Source organism: Pararge aegeria, chromosome 8 (assembly GCF_905163445.1).
Source record: "Pararge aegeria chromosome 8, ilParAegt1.1, whole genome shotgun sequence".
Classification (NCBI taxonomy): Eukaryota; Metazoa; Arthropoda; class Insecta; order Lepidoptera; family Nymphalidae; genus Pararge; species Pararge aegeria.
In genome coordinates this window covers 2,851,089-2,869,897 of record NC_053187.1, presented here as the reverse complement: position 1 = coordinate 2,869,897, position 18,809 = coordinate 2,851,089, and the positions used below count along the sequence as shown (strand labels likewise).

At 36.9% G+C, this 18,809-nt stretch overlaps 1 protein-coding gene across 1 annotated transcript in view; it reads right to left on the bottom strand.

Annotated features, from left to right (window-relative positions):
• The window catches only part of LOC120625712 (four and a half LIM domains protein 2), a 236,785-nt gene extending 219,529 nt beyond the window's left edge, over positions 1 to 17,256 (bottom strand). Inside the window, exon 1 of the mRNA XM_039892867.1 lies at positions 16,897 to 17,256. Within this exon, the coding sequence (XP_039748801.1) occupies positions 16,897 to 16,944 (48 nt within the window). The 5' untranslated portion in view covers positions 16,945 to 17,256. The remainder of the gene's footprint in view (positions 1 to 16,896) is intronic.
• Between the last annotated feature and the right edge of the window lie 1,553 nt (positions 17,257 to 18,809).

Genomic DNA, 18,809 nt, shown 5'->3' with positions numbered 1-18,809 from the left:
CAGATGGTTACTTTGTATTAATTCTTGGTCAAAAGAATTGATATAAAGTATCATAACCTAATGATAAAGCTGTTGATTTGTGTTGTATTTTATTTTTTATTCAAATAAATGATAAAACGTAAAACTCTTTTATTAAATTTCTTATAAGTTGAGGGTTCAATCTCTTTCTAGACAGATAAGTATTGTTCTTTAAAATACAGTCAAGTTATTGTAATTAATTTGTTTTTTTACATGTTTTAGCAAATGTAAGCTTATAAATCATAAATGTTTATTAAGAAACAGTTACTTCCATGGAAAACGACATATAGGTCAGTTGATTTTTCGAATTTCTTATCAAATCTTCAGTTATTTATTAATCTGCTTGATCTTTACTATGGCTATGTTAATTCAAGCTCACAATGTTCCAATTCTAATACGTTTTTCTAAGATTTAAAGTAAACTTTAATAAATAGTAATAGACTAATAGGTAATTGCAAGACTTGCAAGACTCTTGCTGCAAGACCAAGACCAAGACCAAGACTGGGAGCGCAAGACCAAGACCAAGACCAAGACCAGGTGTATTGGCGCAAGACCAAGACCAAGACTGGCTAAGTCTCGTCTTGTTCTTGCATTTGGGCAACACTAATTGAAACATACTTTAGGAGGCAGCAATCGCACCGTTGCGTTGTTTGATTGGAGTGTATGTCTATAAATTATAGACATCAGCGATACCAGCGCGATTCATATGCTTTAACACAACACTAGCTGACCCGTGCTTTCTAAAAATGAATCCTAGCTAGATCGATTTATCGCCCCCAAAACCCCCTGTATACTAACTTTCATGAAAATTGTTGGAGTCGATTTCGAGATTACAATTATATATATACAAGAATTGCTCGTTTAAAGATATAAGATTTGTAATTAGGAGAAGTCAAGATGTGTCAATTAAACAGTCATTTTAAAGACGAAGTTAGAAGACCACACATTGCACGTCAGTTAGCAAGTAAGATATTCTAGTTGTGCATATCATCTCTGATATTAGCATAGATACTGTGTAACAAATTGTTAATTAATTCGCTACTGATAATGATCATTTGAAACAACATTAGGTTAGTTCTTAATTGATGTTGTTCATAAATTACCAGGCATATTCATGTCCCTTGAGTCGGGAGGTGCACCTAATGTTTCTGGTACGCCTCTGACGGAGTTTGGAGACCTTTAAAAGGTCCCCCTGTGGAGGGTCTGCCTCGGCAGACGCCGCTGGCTGGGATGCGGACGATTGCGCAAGTGTTCCCGTGTCCCAGTCACCAGGCGACGAGTAGGAACATCGCTGAGTTTTAGTGGGTATTTCGGCCGCTTTATGCCGGTGAGTCCCACATACCCCTCGGGAAACAGGCATATTCATGTGAAGTTGGTTTTATTGGTTAAAGGGGAACAAATTCCAGTATATTAAAAAATTCGGATTAGAGTTCCTTGGGAAATTAGTTTTCTCATTTTCTGTTTCTCTTGTAAAATAAGAAGATGTACCTACTTACTTCTCTTATGGGTAAGATCTATAGCCGTGTGGACGTAGAGTGGTCTATCTTTGTCCACAGGATCTCTTAGCTTCGGTCTTACGTTAGCCATCATCATCGAAACGTTGATCAGACCAGTTATGAGAGGCAGTCGACAAGCCCATCCACCTGTAGGGTGTACCGTACGGCCACTGCCCATGCTAATTAATATTATAAATGCAGAAGTATGCCTGTAGTTTTATTAACTATTAATAATAAAAAATAAATATACTACGACAATACACACATCGCCACCTAGCCCCAAAGTAAGCGTAGCTTGTGTTATGTGTACTAAGATGACTGATGAATATTTTTATGAATAATATACATAACTACTTAGAATATACATATAAACACCCAGACACTGGAAAACATTCATGCTCGTCACACAAACATTATCCAGTAGTGGGAATCGAACCCACGCCCTTGGGCTCAGAAAGCAGGGTCGCTGCCCACTGCGCCAATCCGCCGTCATTTGTTTCTCTTTTATAAAATATCCTCGATCTTGATATAATTTAGCATATATATCACGTGCATTCCAGTTAATGGACTAAAACATTTCCTGGGCTATTAAAAATATATCATCATCATCAATTCATTACCATTCATTATTCTCCTCTCAGAATGAGAAGGGTTTTAAGAATGAGAAGGGATTAAGGGAATTCTACCTCGCTGGCCTAGTGCGAATTGGTAGACTTCAAACGCCGTTGAGAACATCGTGAAGAACTCTCAGACATGCAAGTTTTCTCACGATGATTTCCTTCACCCTTTAAAGCAAGTGATAATTAAATTGCTTAAATTAAAACGCACATTACTCCGAAAAGTCAGTCGTGGGTAGCGGAGCTCGAACTCGGTCTCCACGAAATTAAAGCCGAAGCATTACCCACTGGGCTATCACCACTTTAAACATATAAAGCATTTGTCAATTATGCACAGCTTCACAGGTATACCGATCTTGGCGAAATTTGCATAAAAAAGGCTGGCATCTGGGGGAGATAGGATACTACAAATTTATTTTTACTGCCTAGTCCAGGAAAACTACCGGTTCCCTGGAATTTTGCCATATAGAACGCGAAAGAAATTTAGATTTAAAAAGAGAGTTTTACGATCCTCAGAGTTGAGAAAACGCTGCGAGAAGCAGAATTACGTGTACGTATTAACGAAGTGCTCTTACGCTGAATTTGCGTTGTTAGGTAAGCGTTATCAACTGCAATACATAGATTTATACGTGTGCGGCATTAAGCAATTCTGCACAGTATAAACATAAATTGGGAGCGGTAGCAGGCTTAGGGTAATTTGTATGACATTTTGAAATTGAATTTCCCCCGAGAGCGATGCTGCGAAAAGTGGAAATTGTCAGTAACCGAAACAAAATAAAAAAAACACGGAAACTCATCGCGTGTTTTAAAAAAAACTACTGACTAGCGTGGTTTGAAGTTCGTTCATTTAAAAATCCTAGCCCAAAACATACCTACTGCGTAGCAATTGTGGGTTGAATACGCAATATTAAAAAGGAGGTTTGCGATGATGCAATCTAAAGGCCGATATTAATAACTAGTTTTTTTTTGCTACAGGTTCAATTTATGATTTGGTAAATTTTAACTACATAGGTTTCAAAAAATGTCCCTAAAAATCCCCTTTTCCCTTGATGCCTTTGGAGTTGGAATTTTTAAAATAAGTGAAAAACGTATTTTTTTATTTTGAGTCGAAAACTTCATGGAAATAAATTGAAAAAAAATTGACAAATGAGGGATTTTATGCACTTTAATTAACTTTCATCCCTCATTTAACCCTCTTAGGGTTGGAATTTTCAAAAATCCTTTCGTAGCGGATACCAACATTGTAATAACTATTTGTGTGCAAAATTTCAGCCTGATCTGTCAAGTGATTAGAGCTGTGCGTTGATAGATCAGTCAGTCAGTCAGTCGGTCAGTCAGTCAGTCAGTCAGTCACCTTTGCCTTTTATATATATAGATAACAGATTCTCAGATAGCAGATAGTAGATTGAATTTAGTGGTGCTATCCTTTTACTTCCCGTGCTATCCTTGGGTTCGATTCTGAGTTTTTTTTTCAATCTCACCTGATGATTCGTAATGATGCAGTTTACGGTTATAGCGGGCTAACCTAGAGGTATGACAGTGGCCAGTGGCGTGCAATTGGTTTCTTACCAGGGTATGCATACAGCAAGAAAATTGCATAAAACGACAAAAATCCTCCTCCTAAACCAGTTATATATAAATTTTAGGGTAGGCAGGGCTTTTGTGCATGTATGAAGTGCACGCCACTGACAGTGGCGCTAGACTATATAAACGGAACGCTCGCTTAGCGGTAGGTCCTAGCTATCGCATTGACAAGAAAACAGAATCCAGAGAGCATTCAGATATCATAAACAACCAAATTGCCCAGACCTGGAATCGAACCTGGGATCTCCTACATGTAAGACCGAGCACTCTCCGAGCATTTGTGCACAGGAAGTTTATCTCTTTACCTGTTGTGCTTTGACAAATAGACAAGTAAATCTCTTGTCAGTGGATTTAATCGAGGGTTAAAATTGTAGTCTCCTGACCACAATGTTAAAATCGTGGTATTGTGACTAGCCGCGCTGTTATGTGATTCTGCGATGGACGCGGTAATAGCCCCGTGGGTAGTAGCTCGACTTCACTATCGGGGGGCCGAGTTCGAATCCCTGCATGCACCTCTAACTTTCCTTAGTTAAGTGCGGTTTAAGTAATTAAAATATCACACGCTTCAACGGTGAAGGAAACATCATTAGACAACCTGCATGCCTGAGAGTCCTCGATAATGTTTTCAAAGGTGTGTGGAGTCCACTCCGCACTGTGTCAACTTGGTGGACTAATGCCTTAACCCCTTCTCATTGTGGCAGGACACCCGTGCCCTGTAGTGGGCAGGTAATTGGTTGAAGAAGAAGAAGAAGAAATACTTTATTGCACACAAACATCAGAATATAAATAAAATATAGAATAAAGAACAACTAGAATTGTAGGCATGCAAAGGCGGCCTTATTGCTGCAAGCAATCTCTTACAGGCAACCTCTGACAGAAGGAAAAGCTGCAAGACAGCGGGATAGTGCAATTATACTACATATAATATACATATATATTCGGCAATAAATAGACATACATATAAAATAAATAAATATATAAATACATATGTATATATGGTATAGGTTGATATGATGATGATGATGATGTGATGTGATGACTAGCGACTGAACGATGTTAAAGCCTTCATTTAACATTTTAAATTGACTCTCTTTGGAATCGAAGCATCTACTTTGTTTGCTAGATCGATCGAACCGTGCAACTGTGCCAGATAGCTCGTTGGATTAAATGATAAAATCGCGTTAATTCAGTTGGCGGGAAACTCTGTGCGAAATCAGTGTTAAAACCTCATAACTTACGTAATAATAGTAATTTTTTTGTGTAACATTTTACACAATATCATAATTAGCACTAGTGCTAATTAACAAAATTAACCTTCGCAGGTTAATCTCGTTGGCATTATTCACAAAAGGTTTGCATTTTAATATTCAACACGTAACGAGGTTTTGCTCATTTTGTATAATAATTGTCGTAATATGAGGTTTGATGATACATGTATTTACTATCACCAAACTTTTTTGGTAATCTACTACGAGTTAGCCCTTGACTGCAATCACACCGGGTGATTATGCAGTCTAAGATAATAGAGGGCTACTCTGTTAAAAGCATTGGTTTCATACATGAAACACACATACATACACACACACAAACGCAACCTACTATGCACATTAAACATATTGTAATTAAATGTGACGGCCGAGTGGCGCAGTGGGCAGCGACCCCGCTTTCTGAGTCCAAGGTTCGATTCCCAGAACTGGAAAATATTTGTGTGATGAACATGAATGTTTTTCAGTGTCTTGGTGTTTATCTGTGTATTATAAGTATTTATGTGTATTATATTCATAAAAAAATATTCATCAGCTATCTCAGTACCCATGATGGACCCATATGTGTATTGTCGTAGTATATATATATATTTATTTATTTATTTTATTTAACAAAGCCGGTAAGATAATGGTCTAAATTTCTGGAGCGAGCTCGGCTGGCTGGAGTGATCTAGCGGGGAGCCGCATCAGTGGCCACACGTACAACGGACGGTCCCAGACCAACCAAGTGCGGAAAAAGCCCAGGAACAGACGAAGAAGATAATGGTCTTTAAAACCCGACCAGCAATGCTTTTTATATCGTCAAGATTGGTGTTATCGTCTCTTTATACAAAACGCAGAGGATTTGGGATTCAGAAATTAATTATATCAGAAACGCAGAATTCAGAAATTAATTAAATTTGTTTGGTTGGTTGATTGCTGGTTTTGTGGGAGGATTCGGCCGTGGCAAGTTACCACCTTACCGTCAAATGTGTGCCGCTAAGCGATTAAGTGCGTCGAAACCGATTAGGTTTGGTATGGTGCCATACCCCTAACAGTTGCAGCCCGTTACTATATAAGACTGCATCATTACTTACGAGTATCAACAGATGAGAGTGTAGTAGGGGTAACTTGTAGTCGAATAAAAAACGCATAATTTCATAGCGACAGTTATCAACCCATCGCATATTATTTATGATAACAGTGTCCTAAAAATAGTTAGTGAATCAGGCCGCAGTACGCAAAGATACCGACCACAGACTACTTTTAACTTGCTTATTTGCTTATCATCTGAAATAATCGTGTTTACATTTTTAAAAAGATTATCCTTGTTTTTTACCTTCCGTTGATAATAGTTTATCGTACCAAAGGTTAGTAACCTCTAACGTCTAGCGATTGATTAAACGGGCGAATTTTTTTACCTCTGTCATAAAAAACTTACCTACTGATACAAATAATACATGGTAATAATGTATTAATATATATGTGTGTAGGTAGCCTTTCATTCAATTTTTATCTTATTATGTAAAAAGACTGTTCGTTACTTTTTAGTGTTATGTTCATTTCTAATTGCTACGAAACTAATAATTAAAAATAAGTGAAGTTCTTTCAATTTTAATAATGCGCTTATTCGATTTTCTTACATATACCGAAATTTAAAGAACGATTTACTTTAAGTAACGGTAAGCGTCAGTTCATTATGGCCGGTTTACACAGTGCGGTTTTATAATGATTTTGCGGTGTTGGCGTTAAAATCGGCATCACGGCATTCGTTTACCACGTTGCCGATGGCAATGACTCTACTACATGCTATCTACGAGAATCTTTTCGTGGTACAGGTACTCGTCGGGACGCCTCCGCTAACCGTGGTATGCATGTATGTATTATATATATATACAATTGTTTTAGGTGCGAGACGCACTGCAATTGAATGAGTGAATTATTACGCGGCGCTAATGTTCCGTGGCCAGCTTGTACAACACCCTATTATGCCTAGGCTATCACCCAAATGCGGTACTGTTGTGTGCCATTACGGCGTCGCAACGCATAGGGGTCTATGCGTTACGACGTGCGTACCGACCTCGTCTCGATAGTTAAAAGTGTGCAATGCATGTACTTCGGTCCACGTCTGGTCTATGTAGCTCACCATGGATATTTTTATATAGATCGCCGCGGTGGCACCACTCAGGCGCCGCGCCGTAACGTGTGGAACGGCCATTACCCTTGTAACTTCTTATCCACAAAGCGTAGTGCAACTACTTGCTATGCGACTTCACGGTCTTAGTTGATAGCGGGCTAAACTTTAGGAGTATGACAGTTATAATTAACCTATACCCGACATCGCACTGGTACGCTTAATCGCTTAGCGCCACGTCTTTGTCGGTACGTTGGTAACTAGGCAAAATTCAGTAATATGGGAATTGAACCCGGGGCCTTCAACTTAAAATCACAGCGTTTAGCCAAGGAGGTCATGATAACGATAACCTACTTCAAACTAAAAATATGTAAATATTTGTCCATTCGATAATAAACTACATACATAGGTACTTATTATTTGCCTCTGACATAACATGATAAATATATAATCATCAAAAGACCTTCTAATTATCATGCGCTTTCATAAACACCTATGATATTTAAATACGAGAGCATTGAATAGATATCAATTTATTTGCAGCAAATTGTTGAAACTGAATTTATTCAAAACAAAAATTGAAACTGGCTGAATTTTTTAATTAAGTCAGTGAATTCGTTTTATATACAAGGGCAAAACCTCTCTTTGGTCTCAATTATTTTTCCACACTGAAATGAGAATTGAAACCTCTAAAGTTTGTTATCCACCACGCACGGCACGTCCAAAGCACGGCTTTAGACATTTTCTTTAAGGGGAAAAGACAAGAAATTATCTTCTTCACCAGTTTTATCTACTCTCCAAGCATAGACGCACGGGTAGAAATTATCTTCTATATTATCTTCTATATATATAAAAGAGAAAGTGCGTGGGTATGTTCCTTATAGGCTGCGAAAAGGCTGGACCGATTTCAATGAAACTTTCAGGAAATCTCCGGATTTACCTGGCGAGTAATCCTGTAAAGTTTGGTGACGATTGGAGCACTCCTATTTTTGAACTGTCAAACTGTCAAATACAGCTTTTATTTACTATGATGATATTCTATTGTTGGGTGTACATGGGTGTAGATAATGATCTTCACCCGCTCGAGAAGAGAATAGAAGAGATATGCAATAGAATAGGTATGCAAGCCGAAAGTGCTACCGACTTAGTCGCAACTAAGTTACAAACCATCGATGATAAATTAATCAGTTATTTTTTATTTCGTTGAAAAAAAAAGTACTAGGAGAGTAGAACACAGCAGAAGATTTTTTCATTAATCTTGTTATCAATCTGTCTCGTTCGCACTCATTAGCACTTATGGAGTGCCACAGCGAGAGAGTTACTGACGTTTACGACAGGTCGTCAGATGATAACAGCGGTTTAATAGCAATAAAGAAACTATCACATTGAATAAATCATAATGGATAAAAGCGTACTCGTTTATTGATTCAAGATGATAGATGCAATGATGATAAGTTACACAGTGCATATATTGTCATTTGTGCTTCAGAAGGTAGTACTAGGAAAGTAGAACGTAGAACGTTACAAAAGATTTAGTGCGATTTAGTTGAAAGCATTGGTTAAACACGTTACAATCGGTGGAAAGACAATCAAAGTAGAGTTCATTTATTGCAAAACTAAAACAGATAAATTGTGTTTATGAGATAAGCTGATAAGATAAACAGTTGAACGTGCAGTTCGTTCCAGAAAAGACCCAGAACTACCTTTGCTACAAATTATATGTAAAAATAAAAAAAAATACATAAGTAACACATCTATTTACCACACTTATTTTTCTATACCTACTATCGATCTAACATTTAATTCATTAAACTTGGAGCTTACTTTCTTTTAACAGTATTATTTTGATATTGTTTGATAATATAAAGTAATATAAACAGATTCTGCAACGTTCTGTTTATAAGCCACTTTTTTTAAGTTTTCCAAATTTGTAGCGATTTTAAAGTGTCTAGTTTTTGTTAAGAATTCGGGTTTTGGACTTTAACCTGAAGTGGTCATTCAATACATATGAGAAAATTTTGCAGTAAGTCCTTGGCTTAATGTAAAAAAAATCTCTAAATTTAAAAAAGCCCATCCAGCTAAAACATTAAGTTTTAAAAAAGTACTGAAGGAGCACTAGGAGGTTCGTTGCTCTATTTACGTTAAGAGTCAATAAAATTGAGTCCCATTTACAGTTCACTAAGCATAAATTCGCGTGAACGCTCCCCAGCCACCCAAGGATATTAACAGGGTATGTTGCTAATTATGAAATGCTAATAACAGCCTTGAAAGGCCTGTTTTATGACCGTATCGTACGTTGCCGCTAATAATAAACTTCACCTCGCTAATATATTTTTGTTTCCATGCTGACTTAAAAATTCTATTCATCCACAGTCCACACTAAAGTGTTTTAAATTATATATTCATTATCAAGCCTTTATCAACCTAATACGTCTTTTATTCAGATTGTGTGTAGCTGATTGACCTAAATGACTTTAACAGCGTAGCGCGGGCGAGCCTCGGAATAGGGCTCTGCCAGGAAGAGTTTGAATCCAAGGGCTCGAGGAAGCGAAGGGATCGTCGGCCTGAGGGCGCCTCATTTGAGACCGAACCTCAGCTCAGGCGAAGATTGGAGTGAAAGGGTTACGGACGGTGATTAGTCCGCACGCTTCCGAGAACGTGGTGTGAGACGTCCGGATGACGTCAGAAGCCGAGAACCTCGACTTCGCCGGCGAAGACGCTGTGCAAGGTTGATTGTGTTCTGATAGGGAGCATTGTCAGTAGTAATCTGATCGCCAGGGTCGTGAAGGATATGTTTAGGCCTCCTCTTGTTTAGAGTAGCTTGGGTGAGTAAAAAGAAGCCGCAACTATGTGAAGGTTTGGATGTCGGATAGAAACCTAATACGTTGCACAGGTCACCTCTTAGAAACGTGCACGTATTGGTAAACTACACAAGCATTTGAGAACGCTATGGTAATCTCTCAGGCATGAAGGTTTCCTCATGAGGAACTGAGTTCGATCAACAGCACACACTTCTGGCTCTTCGAAACTATGTGTTTTTAAGCTATTAAATATCACCAGCTTCAACGGTGAAGGAAATATTTTCTTCAAAAAGTCATTTTCTGCCATAAGAGTGCAATACAACGATGCTTTCCGAATACTCATGGGCCTACCGCGGTATTGTAGCGCTTCGACAATGTTCGCCGAATCGGGAGTGCCTGACTTTTATTGTATTGTTAGAGCTCGTCAGTGGCGTGCACAGCGTTTTTGACCAGGGTATGCATAAAGAAGGAAAATGGCATAAAATGGAAAAATCTTTCCCTATTAGGAGTAATACAAAATGTTTAGGGTATGCACTTCATGTGCACGCCACTGGAGCTCGTGTATCGTGCTCGTGTATCGTGCTCGTGCATCCTTTTGGGAAAGGATTAGGAACTCTAACAATAGAATACTTAGGGTCGTCTGCGAGGGTATGCCGAGTCCTATTTCACACTATTGGCTGTCTGTTCATCGAGACTGGGACAAAAAAAAAATAAGAACCTATGACACCTGAAATAAGTTTAATAACTAATTCAGTTAGATGTAAGTTTTAATGTATACATTTAATTATAGATTTCTTTGTATATAAAAGCTGATATATGGGTTTATATGCCTCTTATAAAAAACTTTATTATTATTATTATATAAAACATCGTGAGGAAACCTGCAGGCCTGAGAGTTGACCATAACGTTGAAGCCTGGAACGTTGAAGATTGGAATCTTCAGTTGGCCAGTGGACTACGGCCTAACCCGTCTCATTCTGTTAGGAGACCCGCGCCCGTTAGTTGGCTGGTGATGGGTCGATGATGATGACGATATTATTGTTCAAGCTGCTACAGTGTGTGCATAGATATCTTTGGTCAAAGCTGATTGAGTCCGTAGTGTCATATTTATTCATGATCATCGTCATTCGCAGCCTATTAACGTTTCACTTCTGGGTACAGGCCTCCATCCCCAAAGCTTACACGATTTTAGAGCATAGACCAACCACGCTGCTCGAGTACGGGTCGGTGGGTTAGTTTATAATTTTCATTTATTACTAACGTTAAATTAGTCATACATCCAAATTAAATATTATTTACTCGCCATTGCCCGCGATTTTCGTTCGCGTGTATTACGGTATATCTCAAATCCCATTTGGATAAAAAGTAGCTTTGTTACTCTGTCTGCCCTTTCAAGTAACTCTATGCTAAAAATCAAGCTGATTAGTTGATTCGATAGGGCGTGAAGGAAGGACAAACAAACTAACACATTTTTGCATTTATAATATACGGTAGGATTAGTTTACAAGATTTGCATCAATCTAGTGAGATCACTTAGTAAAATATTCCGGTTTTTCTTGTATCCACTTTATACTCTTAAGCTACGAAATCAATTGATTTTTTCACAAAATAAACTGTCGAACCCGGAACTTCTTGATCATCAAACTACAGAGCACCACTGCTCCAGAGAGGTCATTAAACTAAATATATATCGATATAAGCGGGAACAAGGCGAGTAGGTAGAGGCATCTTACAACCGGTCTTATCGACACAAAATTTGCTTGGAATGTCGTTTCGTCCGTCTGTAATAGACTAGTAAGGATGTATTTTATCAGATCGCTTTTTTGAATATTAATGAATAGGTGTATAATACAGGTGAGCCTACGTATGAACATGAGAAGACGAAAATTATGTCTAACGGTCATGTTCCGCTCCACCCAGTAATAATTAGGAGCTCTGCACCTAGGATAAACAATCCAGTTAGGTAGGTCCAATTTCAAGAAAAAGCTTTAGCTAGTTGTCCCAGTGAATCCAACTAGGATGGGCAGCGTTCGGGGAAACTTCGCGACATCTTCTTGTCCCAAATGCCTCAGTGCCTGAAAACCAAAGTCTTCGAACAGTGCGTGTTGCCAGTGATTATCTATGGCTCCGAAACGTGGTCGCTCACTATGGAACTAATAAGAAGGATATTTATAACCTCAAAGGAGAACTTATGCAGTAGTGTTAAGATCACTGAGAAAAAATTTACTCATTTAAAACATGCTTGAAGAAATAAATAACATTTACATACTTATGTACACGCGTTAAAAGTTATACTTCTTTAGCGTAGCCAGATGAAAATCTTTTAAAAAATTGTATCTTTCGTCTTATTCTACGTTTGCAGAAAAAACGACGCTAAATATAGAAAAAAGGATTTAATGCATTGAAAGTTTTATTTTTAACGCATTCACTAGTTATCTCATCATCGGACAAGTTTCACTCAAAATTAAAATTTGAGATTTTTGTACAATTGAATCAATTTAATCAACGGAGTGAGCCCGTAGACTTTGACAATTAACAGTGTACTACGCTGTCAAAAATTTACTTAAAAAACTAAAATGATAGTCAACATTTTAGTGTGTGTGTAAGTAGGTAGCTTCAGGGTGTCTTTAATGACGGTGTGTGCGCGCATCGTAACAAATTTACTTTCATTATTTATCCTTAATGTGCAAAAAAAAGTATAACTTCAAAAAGACGTCTCATGTCATTTTATCATAGTCTATATTTACCTATGACAGCGAAATAAGACTCACTGACTTACTAATTACAAAATCTCCGGAACCTTCATCCTAAAGGTGATGAATTCACATCATCATCACACATCTTACACAACTGCAATATTAGACATATTCCTGTATATTGCGGTATCTAAATGAGATAATACAGGAGTGTACGTATTGGTTGGTGCACTGAGCGTGGAGCAATAATTAAGGTTTAATTGGCTCTTCATACTTATAGAGAATCTTGGAGCTAATCAAGTTCCCGCGGTTGTAACTAGAGTTTATGGTTTTAATCATTATTTGATAAACTAATGATTTATATGTAAGTGCTAGTAATTAATATTAACAGATTAAATTTTTAATAATATTAGAAGTTCTCTTCAAAGCACTTTTGGTTACAATTAGCTCCTGACATTTTTTTTTTACTAGCCTCAGAGGCTAGTAAAAAAAGTGCTTTAACCATGCCTACTCTGCTATTAATAACTAGTAAAAAAGCATTTAGTAGTAAGCGTAAAGGTTTGACTACAGCAGGAACTACATAATAAGCATGAACAGACGTGATCATTTTATCACGTTATCTCCCAATAATCGCATTGGTCTATTCCTGTTCGTCTCCGTTCCACTCCACTGGATCCCGCTTCAATGGAAGCGTGGAAGAGGGGAGGGTATTATTTGTTATGTGTAACATCGCTATTATTCTGTCATTTTAGAATGAATTTAGAGGTAGGAGTGCAGGTGATATCGTAGTTTGAGAAGGAATTATTGGTAGAAGCAGGTTGCTTTTTAAATAGTTTTATATGACATTGTGACATACGAGATTGTGATACCAAAACATACTCCCAGCTAAGTTTGTTGTGGGCTTCTTCTTAGCTTAGCAGGTCGTGTTTAGAACGAATGTAGATATCACTACCATGTACACATTTTCTATGTAATGCACGCATTAAAAGTGCTGTCTACGTGTCTGCTTGATTAAATAAACTTTTGAATTCGTGTTTGACCTTTGGATTGCAGAATAAACTATTCAGCTATGAAATTTTCTATTTTTGTCTTTACTATACAACGTGAAACCGAATTACAAAATAATGTTATGACAATAACAATGATGATAAACAAAATGACAACCCTATTAAATATAAAAGACCGACACGCGCATAGTACCTACGCTACGCGACGCGTGACTAATAAAGTCACAGAGTAACATGATTTTTATTTTGCATGGTATGTTAGTGCTGTATCCGATCTCTTTCAGTAACTATGGCAGTGGTTTACTCAAAAACTATTGCGTTTCGAGAAGAAGATAAGGTTAGAGTAAGAGGATAAGGAGAAAGTACATAAGGTTCATCTAAAGCATGTGAAGTATTATTTCGGTCTTCATTCACACGTTGTATAGTTTAACAGAACTGAAGCAGAAAGACAATTAAGTGAAGTAAAATTAAGATAATGGAGCACCAAAGATGTTTGACGATTTAGCCTTACGATTGCTAAAAAGTTGATATTGAAAGCTTTGCACCCTGTGCCCTAAAAAACCTAATAAAATCTTTCATATCTGATTCCTACTTTACTTTTTACTAGGTATTAAGTTAACAGGTATTTAGAAAAAGAAATTCCAAGAGTGAAGTCCGTCTCATTTATTGACTTGCGTCATTTCATACAAATGTAAGGAATTAAAACTAGTTTTTAATTCACTGGTTTTATTCACTTATACTGCTGTTATTTCATAATATGTTTTATTCAATGCTAATAAACTGACTGAGTGCTAGTTGGATTTACACAAGAAGGGTTCTGCACTGTAAGAAATATGATAAACAAATATACTACAACAATACACACATCTCCATCTAGCCTCAAAGTTAGCGTAGCTTGTGTTACGGGTACTAAGATAACTGATGAATCTTTTTATGAATAATATACATAAGTACTTATAAAATACATATTAACACCGTGGCACTGAAAAACATTCAAGTTCATCACACAATATTTTTTTAGCTGTGGGAATCGAACCCAGGACCTTGGACTCAGAAAGCAGGGTTACTGCCCACTGCGCCAATGAGAAACTCTACATAGTGTTAATATTAATAATTAATAACACGTTTCATTAAATAAAAAAAATGGAAATGAAATAATTAAAAAAAAAAATTGGAAGAGTTGCTTCCATTTGTAACTTTATTCTTATTATTTGTTGTTAAAGCGGCAATAGACATTTTAAATCTCTATCTATCAAGGTTCACAAAAAGACAGACAGTGGGACGGATGGTTGGATGGATGGAAAGATGGTCCGTGAAGGTTTAGTAATAGGGTCTCATTGGCTTCAGGTACAGAACCCTAAACAAACCTCCGCAGCACCTCCTGGTTACCTTAACATATTTCTAAGAAACTGATATAAAGCGGTAGCTGTTTTATCCAAAACTGCATCAAATTCATGCCAGTCGTTTTTCAGGCAAATGGTAACTTTAAATCTGCTTAGATACCCTCATCATCTTCATTTCAAATGATGGACGTCCACTTCTGGACATAATATATCATCTTGGTTAAAGATTTACACATTCTTGTGCCGCGAGTCTAGCAATTACCTCGCGGAATTTTTGTTCGTTGGGGTTCCAAATTGTTTCAATGGCGACCTCACACCTGTAAGCGCAGCATTGATCGACCTCCAACATGGTGGACAGACGAAATCAAATATTGGATAGAAGCGGGCGTTACTTTGCGGAATTCCATGATATATTATGAAAATTAAGCTTAATTTGCTATTCTCCGCGAAATGCAGGGGAATCTGTATGGTGTAATTTATAATTTCTTCCATCCTCCACACAAAACAGATGTTTGGCAATGTATGTAGTGTGTTAACGTGCGAAGAGGGTACGTTGCTAACTTTTTTGGTGTGGAGGTTTAAGCTTCATTTTCATAATACCGACGATATCAAACGAGTCACTGGAAGCCGCTGGTAACAAAAAAAGGTCAGGAGACCTTGGACTTATAAAATACCTATATTCAGCAGTGGACGTCAATCGGTTGATATGATGAGGATGATGAGTGGGGACTCTTATGACATGTAAGTAATGAGAGAAACCTTTAGATAAAACTTTTTCAAACTTGATGTGCCGATCGCAACTGATTAACATACGTTGTAGTCTAAAGCATTCTCAAACTCGAACAGGCATTGAACCCGGAACCTTCCATTTATAAGGCCCAAGCAAGCTGCTACGGCATAGAGGTCGGCACTCCGCCCTAACTATAACTATAATAAACATACTAGACTTGTTTACGGTCCCAACAACTGATACGTTTCACGCGGTCAAATCACCTTAGTTTTGTCTCTATCACTTACATAACGCCGTCTCTGTCTAAAATAAGTTTGCCAGAGGTCGCCAAACTTTACATTTATCACTTAAACATTAAAATAATTTATTCTAATTAATATAAATAGAGTACTATGTTAGCTGAATTCATTCTACATTAAAATAAAAAAGGTTTTACGTGAAAAGGTTTTTTTTTTAGTTTTCAAAAGAAGTTCATCTTTAACTGCTAATGAACAAATTAAGATCGCTATTCGTTATTAAAAGTCGAATGAAGACACAACCTGTATTAGAATATTTATATTACATATGGTAAAAATATAAATAAAGAATATGGAAAACCTTGTCAAATTTTGTATGATAAGCGTCAAAGTTGTATTCAATCAATCCTATTTTACAATTTATAATTAAATTCATACAAAATTCTATAAACAATATTAAGGTACAAAAACAAGAGCCGCCTTTTATCTAAAGAATAGCATTCCATTAGTCATAGGTAACTTTTCATAACAATCAAGAGATAATAAACCATATAATATATGTCTTTGTTGTAAACTGATTTATCTGAAGTAAAATCATTAACCTCTACCCTTAAACATCTAAAGATAGAAGTGCAGAATAAAACCGCCGAATGCGTTATCGGGTCTGGACGAATGTGTTTACCTGAGAATATCAATATATCAAGCTTTGAAGGAACACCGCAGCACCTAGTTTCAGTTTGTTTATCAACGGATGAAAATATAAAGCACTAGAGCCTTTATTCCTGTTTTACACAAATCCCGTGGGAACCGTGTTTTCCTGGGATAAGAATAAGCCGATAGTCCTTCGTCCTTGCAACTAACTCTCTGCCAAAAATTTGGTTGAGTGGTTGCTTATTTAGAGCGTGAAGGGAGTTCAAAATGTCAGTAAGGATTAAGGATTAAATTAAAAAAAAAACATTAAAACTATAAGGTAAAATACAGTCCACTAACCGTTTCAGAGAAGGCGCTTTTCGGTCGCCTAGCCGGTGTCCCGTTCATCCTGATCACTTGAACAAGAATCAAAACAAAATCAGCCAATCGGCACGCACTAAAACTTTTTCACGGACACTTGTTGGAACGAAGTTCACTGTCAAACTCGAGCATCCGAACTACTTCGCAACTTTACTGTTAATCCTCGATACCGGAGCATTTGCTTGAGCCTTTTTAGTTCTACTTTTTGTACGTTTGAAACGCAAGGAGCGTTGTTCCGCGGCACTTAATTTAATCGATGACTTCATGCAATTATTTGTTGATAAGTTATCGAGTGTTTGAGAGTTGGAAGTTGTCGGGCGGAACGAGCGACGGGCCTTGCGTACGGTTCGATTGTGACTGGCGAGCCGGCACAGTAGGTGCCTGCTGCTATAGCCTGCACTCGGGTCTCCGTTCTGTGACGTTCCAAGCCTCACGTTGTGTCTGCATTTTTTACACGCTCACTGTACAATGGCCTAAAATTTTGAGGTTATGTTTTGTATTGGAGTCAGTCCTTTATCCGATCCGTCGAAACCTTTTTTGTAAGCAGGTATTAACGGACGAAAGATTTATGATGGCGTCAGTAGTCCAATCGAACATGTTTTATAATATGAAGATCAGATGAAAATGAAATGGTCGTAATAGAAATTGATTGTAATTTTCCGACTGTCAACTCTAAACAAAAAGCACGATTTTACAGGCAAACTCTTGTATTCATACAAAATAGCCATCAGATCATCTACATACAAAACATAAACATTGATAGCAAAATGGTCGGGTCCATAGAAAATATATAATTTGACAGCTTAGCCATGCAAATCTCATAATTTCAAAGTCATCTCCATAGAAATTGCACAATTTCACATGGTGTAAGTGGTTGGCAATTAATGTCAGAAATGAACTTTATTGTGTTTGTAAAATGACGAGTCATTTTAGTTTTTTCCGATGCACGATGGTTGGATGGTAGGCAATATGTAATTTCGATGCTCCATGTAACACGAAAGGTACAGATATACCAATAAATTGAAAACAGTCAAGTTTCTCTAGTACAGTTGGCAGTCCTGTAAAATTGCGAAAATAATTCCATCAATAAATAAACCGTTTTCATTTATAAGGTCTTAAATTTCTTGATACTGTAAGTATACTTAACCATTTTTTTATGTTATTTAGCATAAAAATTAAATAAAGTTTGTACATAATTTCCATCTAATGTGCCAATAATATTTTTAATGAAAAATACAGTAATGATGTAAAATAAAAATAATAATATTAATAAATGCTTTTATTTCAGGCCAAATACGATAAATATGACAAAAATTCAAACCAAAAATGCAGTAATGATAAGGAAATAAAGACTACGATAATATAACTTAATCAAATTTAAAAAGTCATTAAATCAAAAATTATAAAAAAAAGCAAAAAAAATAATTGCAATAAAATAAAAAATAAGACATATTAACTAAAAAAATATCAGGCTACAAATAATTATTACAAATTTCCAAAATAAAAAAATATTCTAACAGAGAATTAAATATCTATCCTCGCCTTCGGCTCGGGTGTATAAATAGCTGCTAGCTTAGCTTGTTTTATGGACTAGTATTTATAAGTATAGTTTTTTGATTTTCAAACTTGATAAATAGATGAGCCTTACCAAACTTGTTTGTTCTTGTTTACTTAATACGGTTTAAACGTTCATGATTCACTTAGATGTTTACATTCTATATTTAGGCAGTCGCCTGGTTAATCTTGTGCGCCTGCGCCGGTGACGTCACTACGCGTCGTCATTTTATCTGGTTGATACAGGATTGCAATTGCTTTACTAAACGTTATCGCAACCTTCGTTATAAACACATTTACACCTTACACTAAACTCAAAGTTTTGCAACCACTTGGAT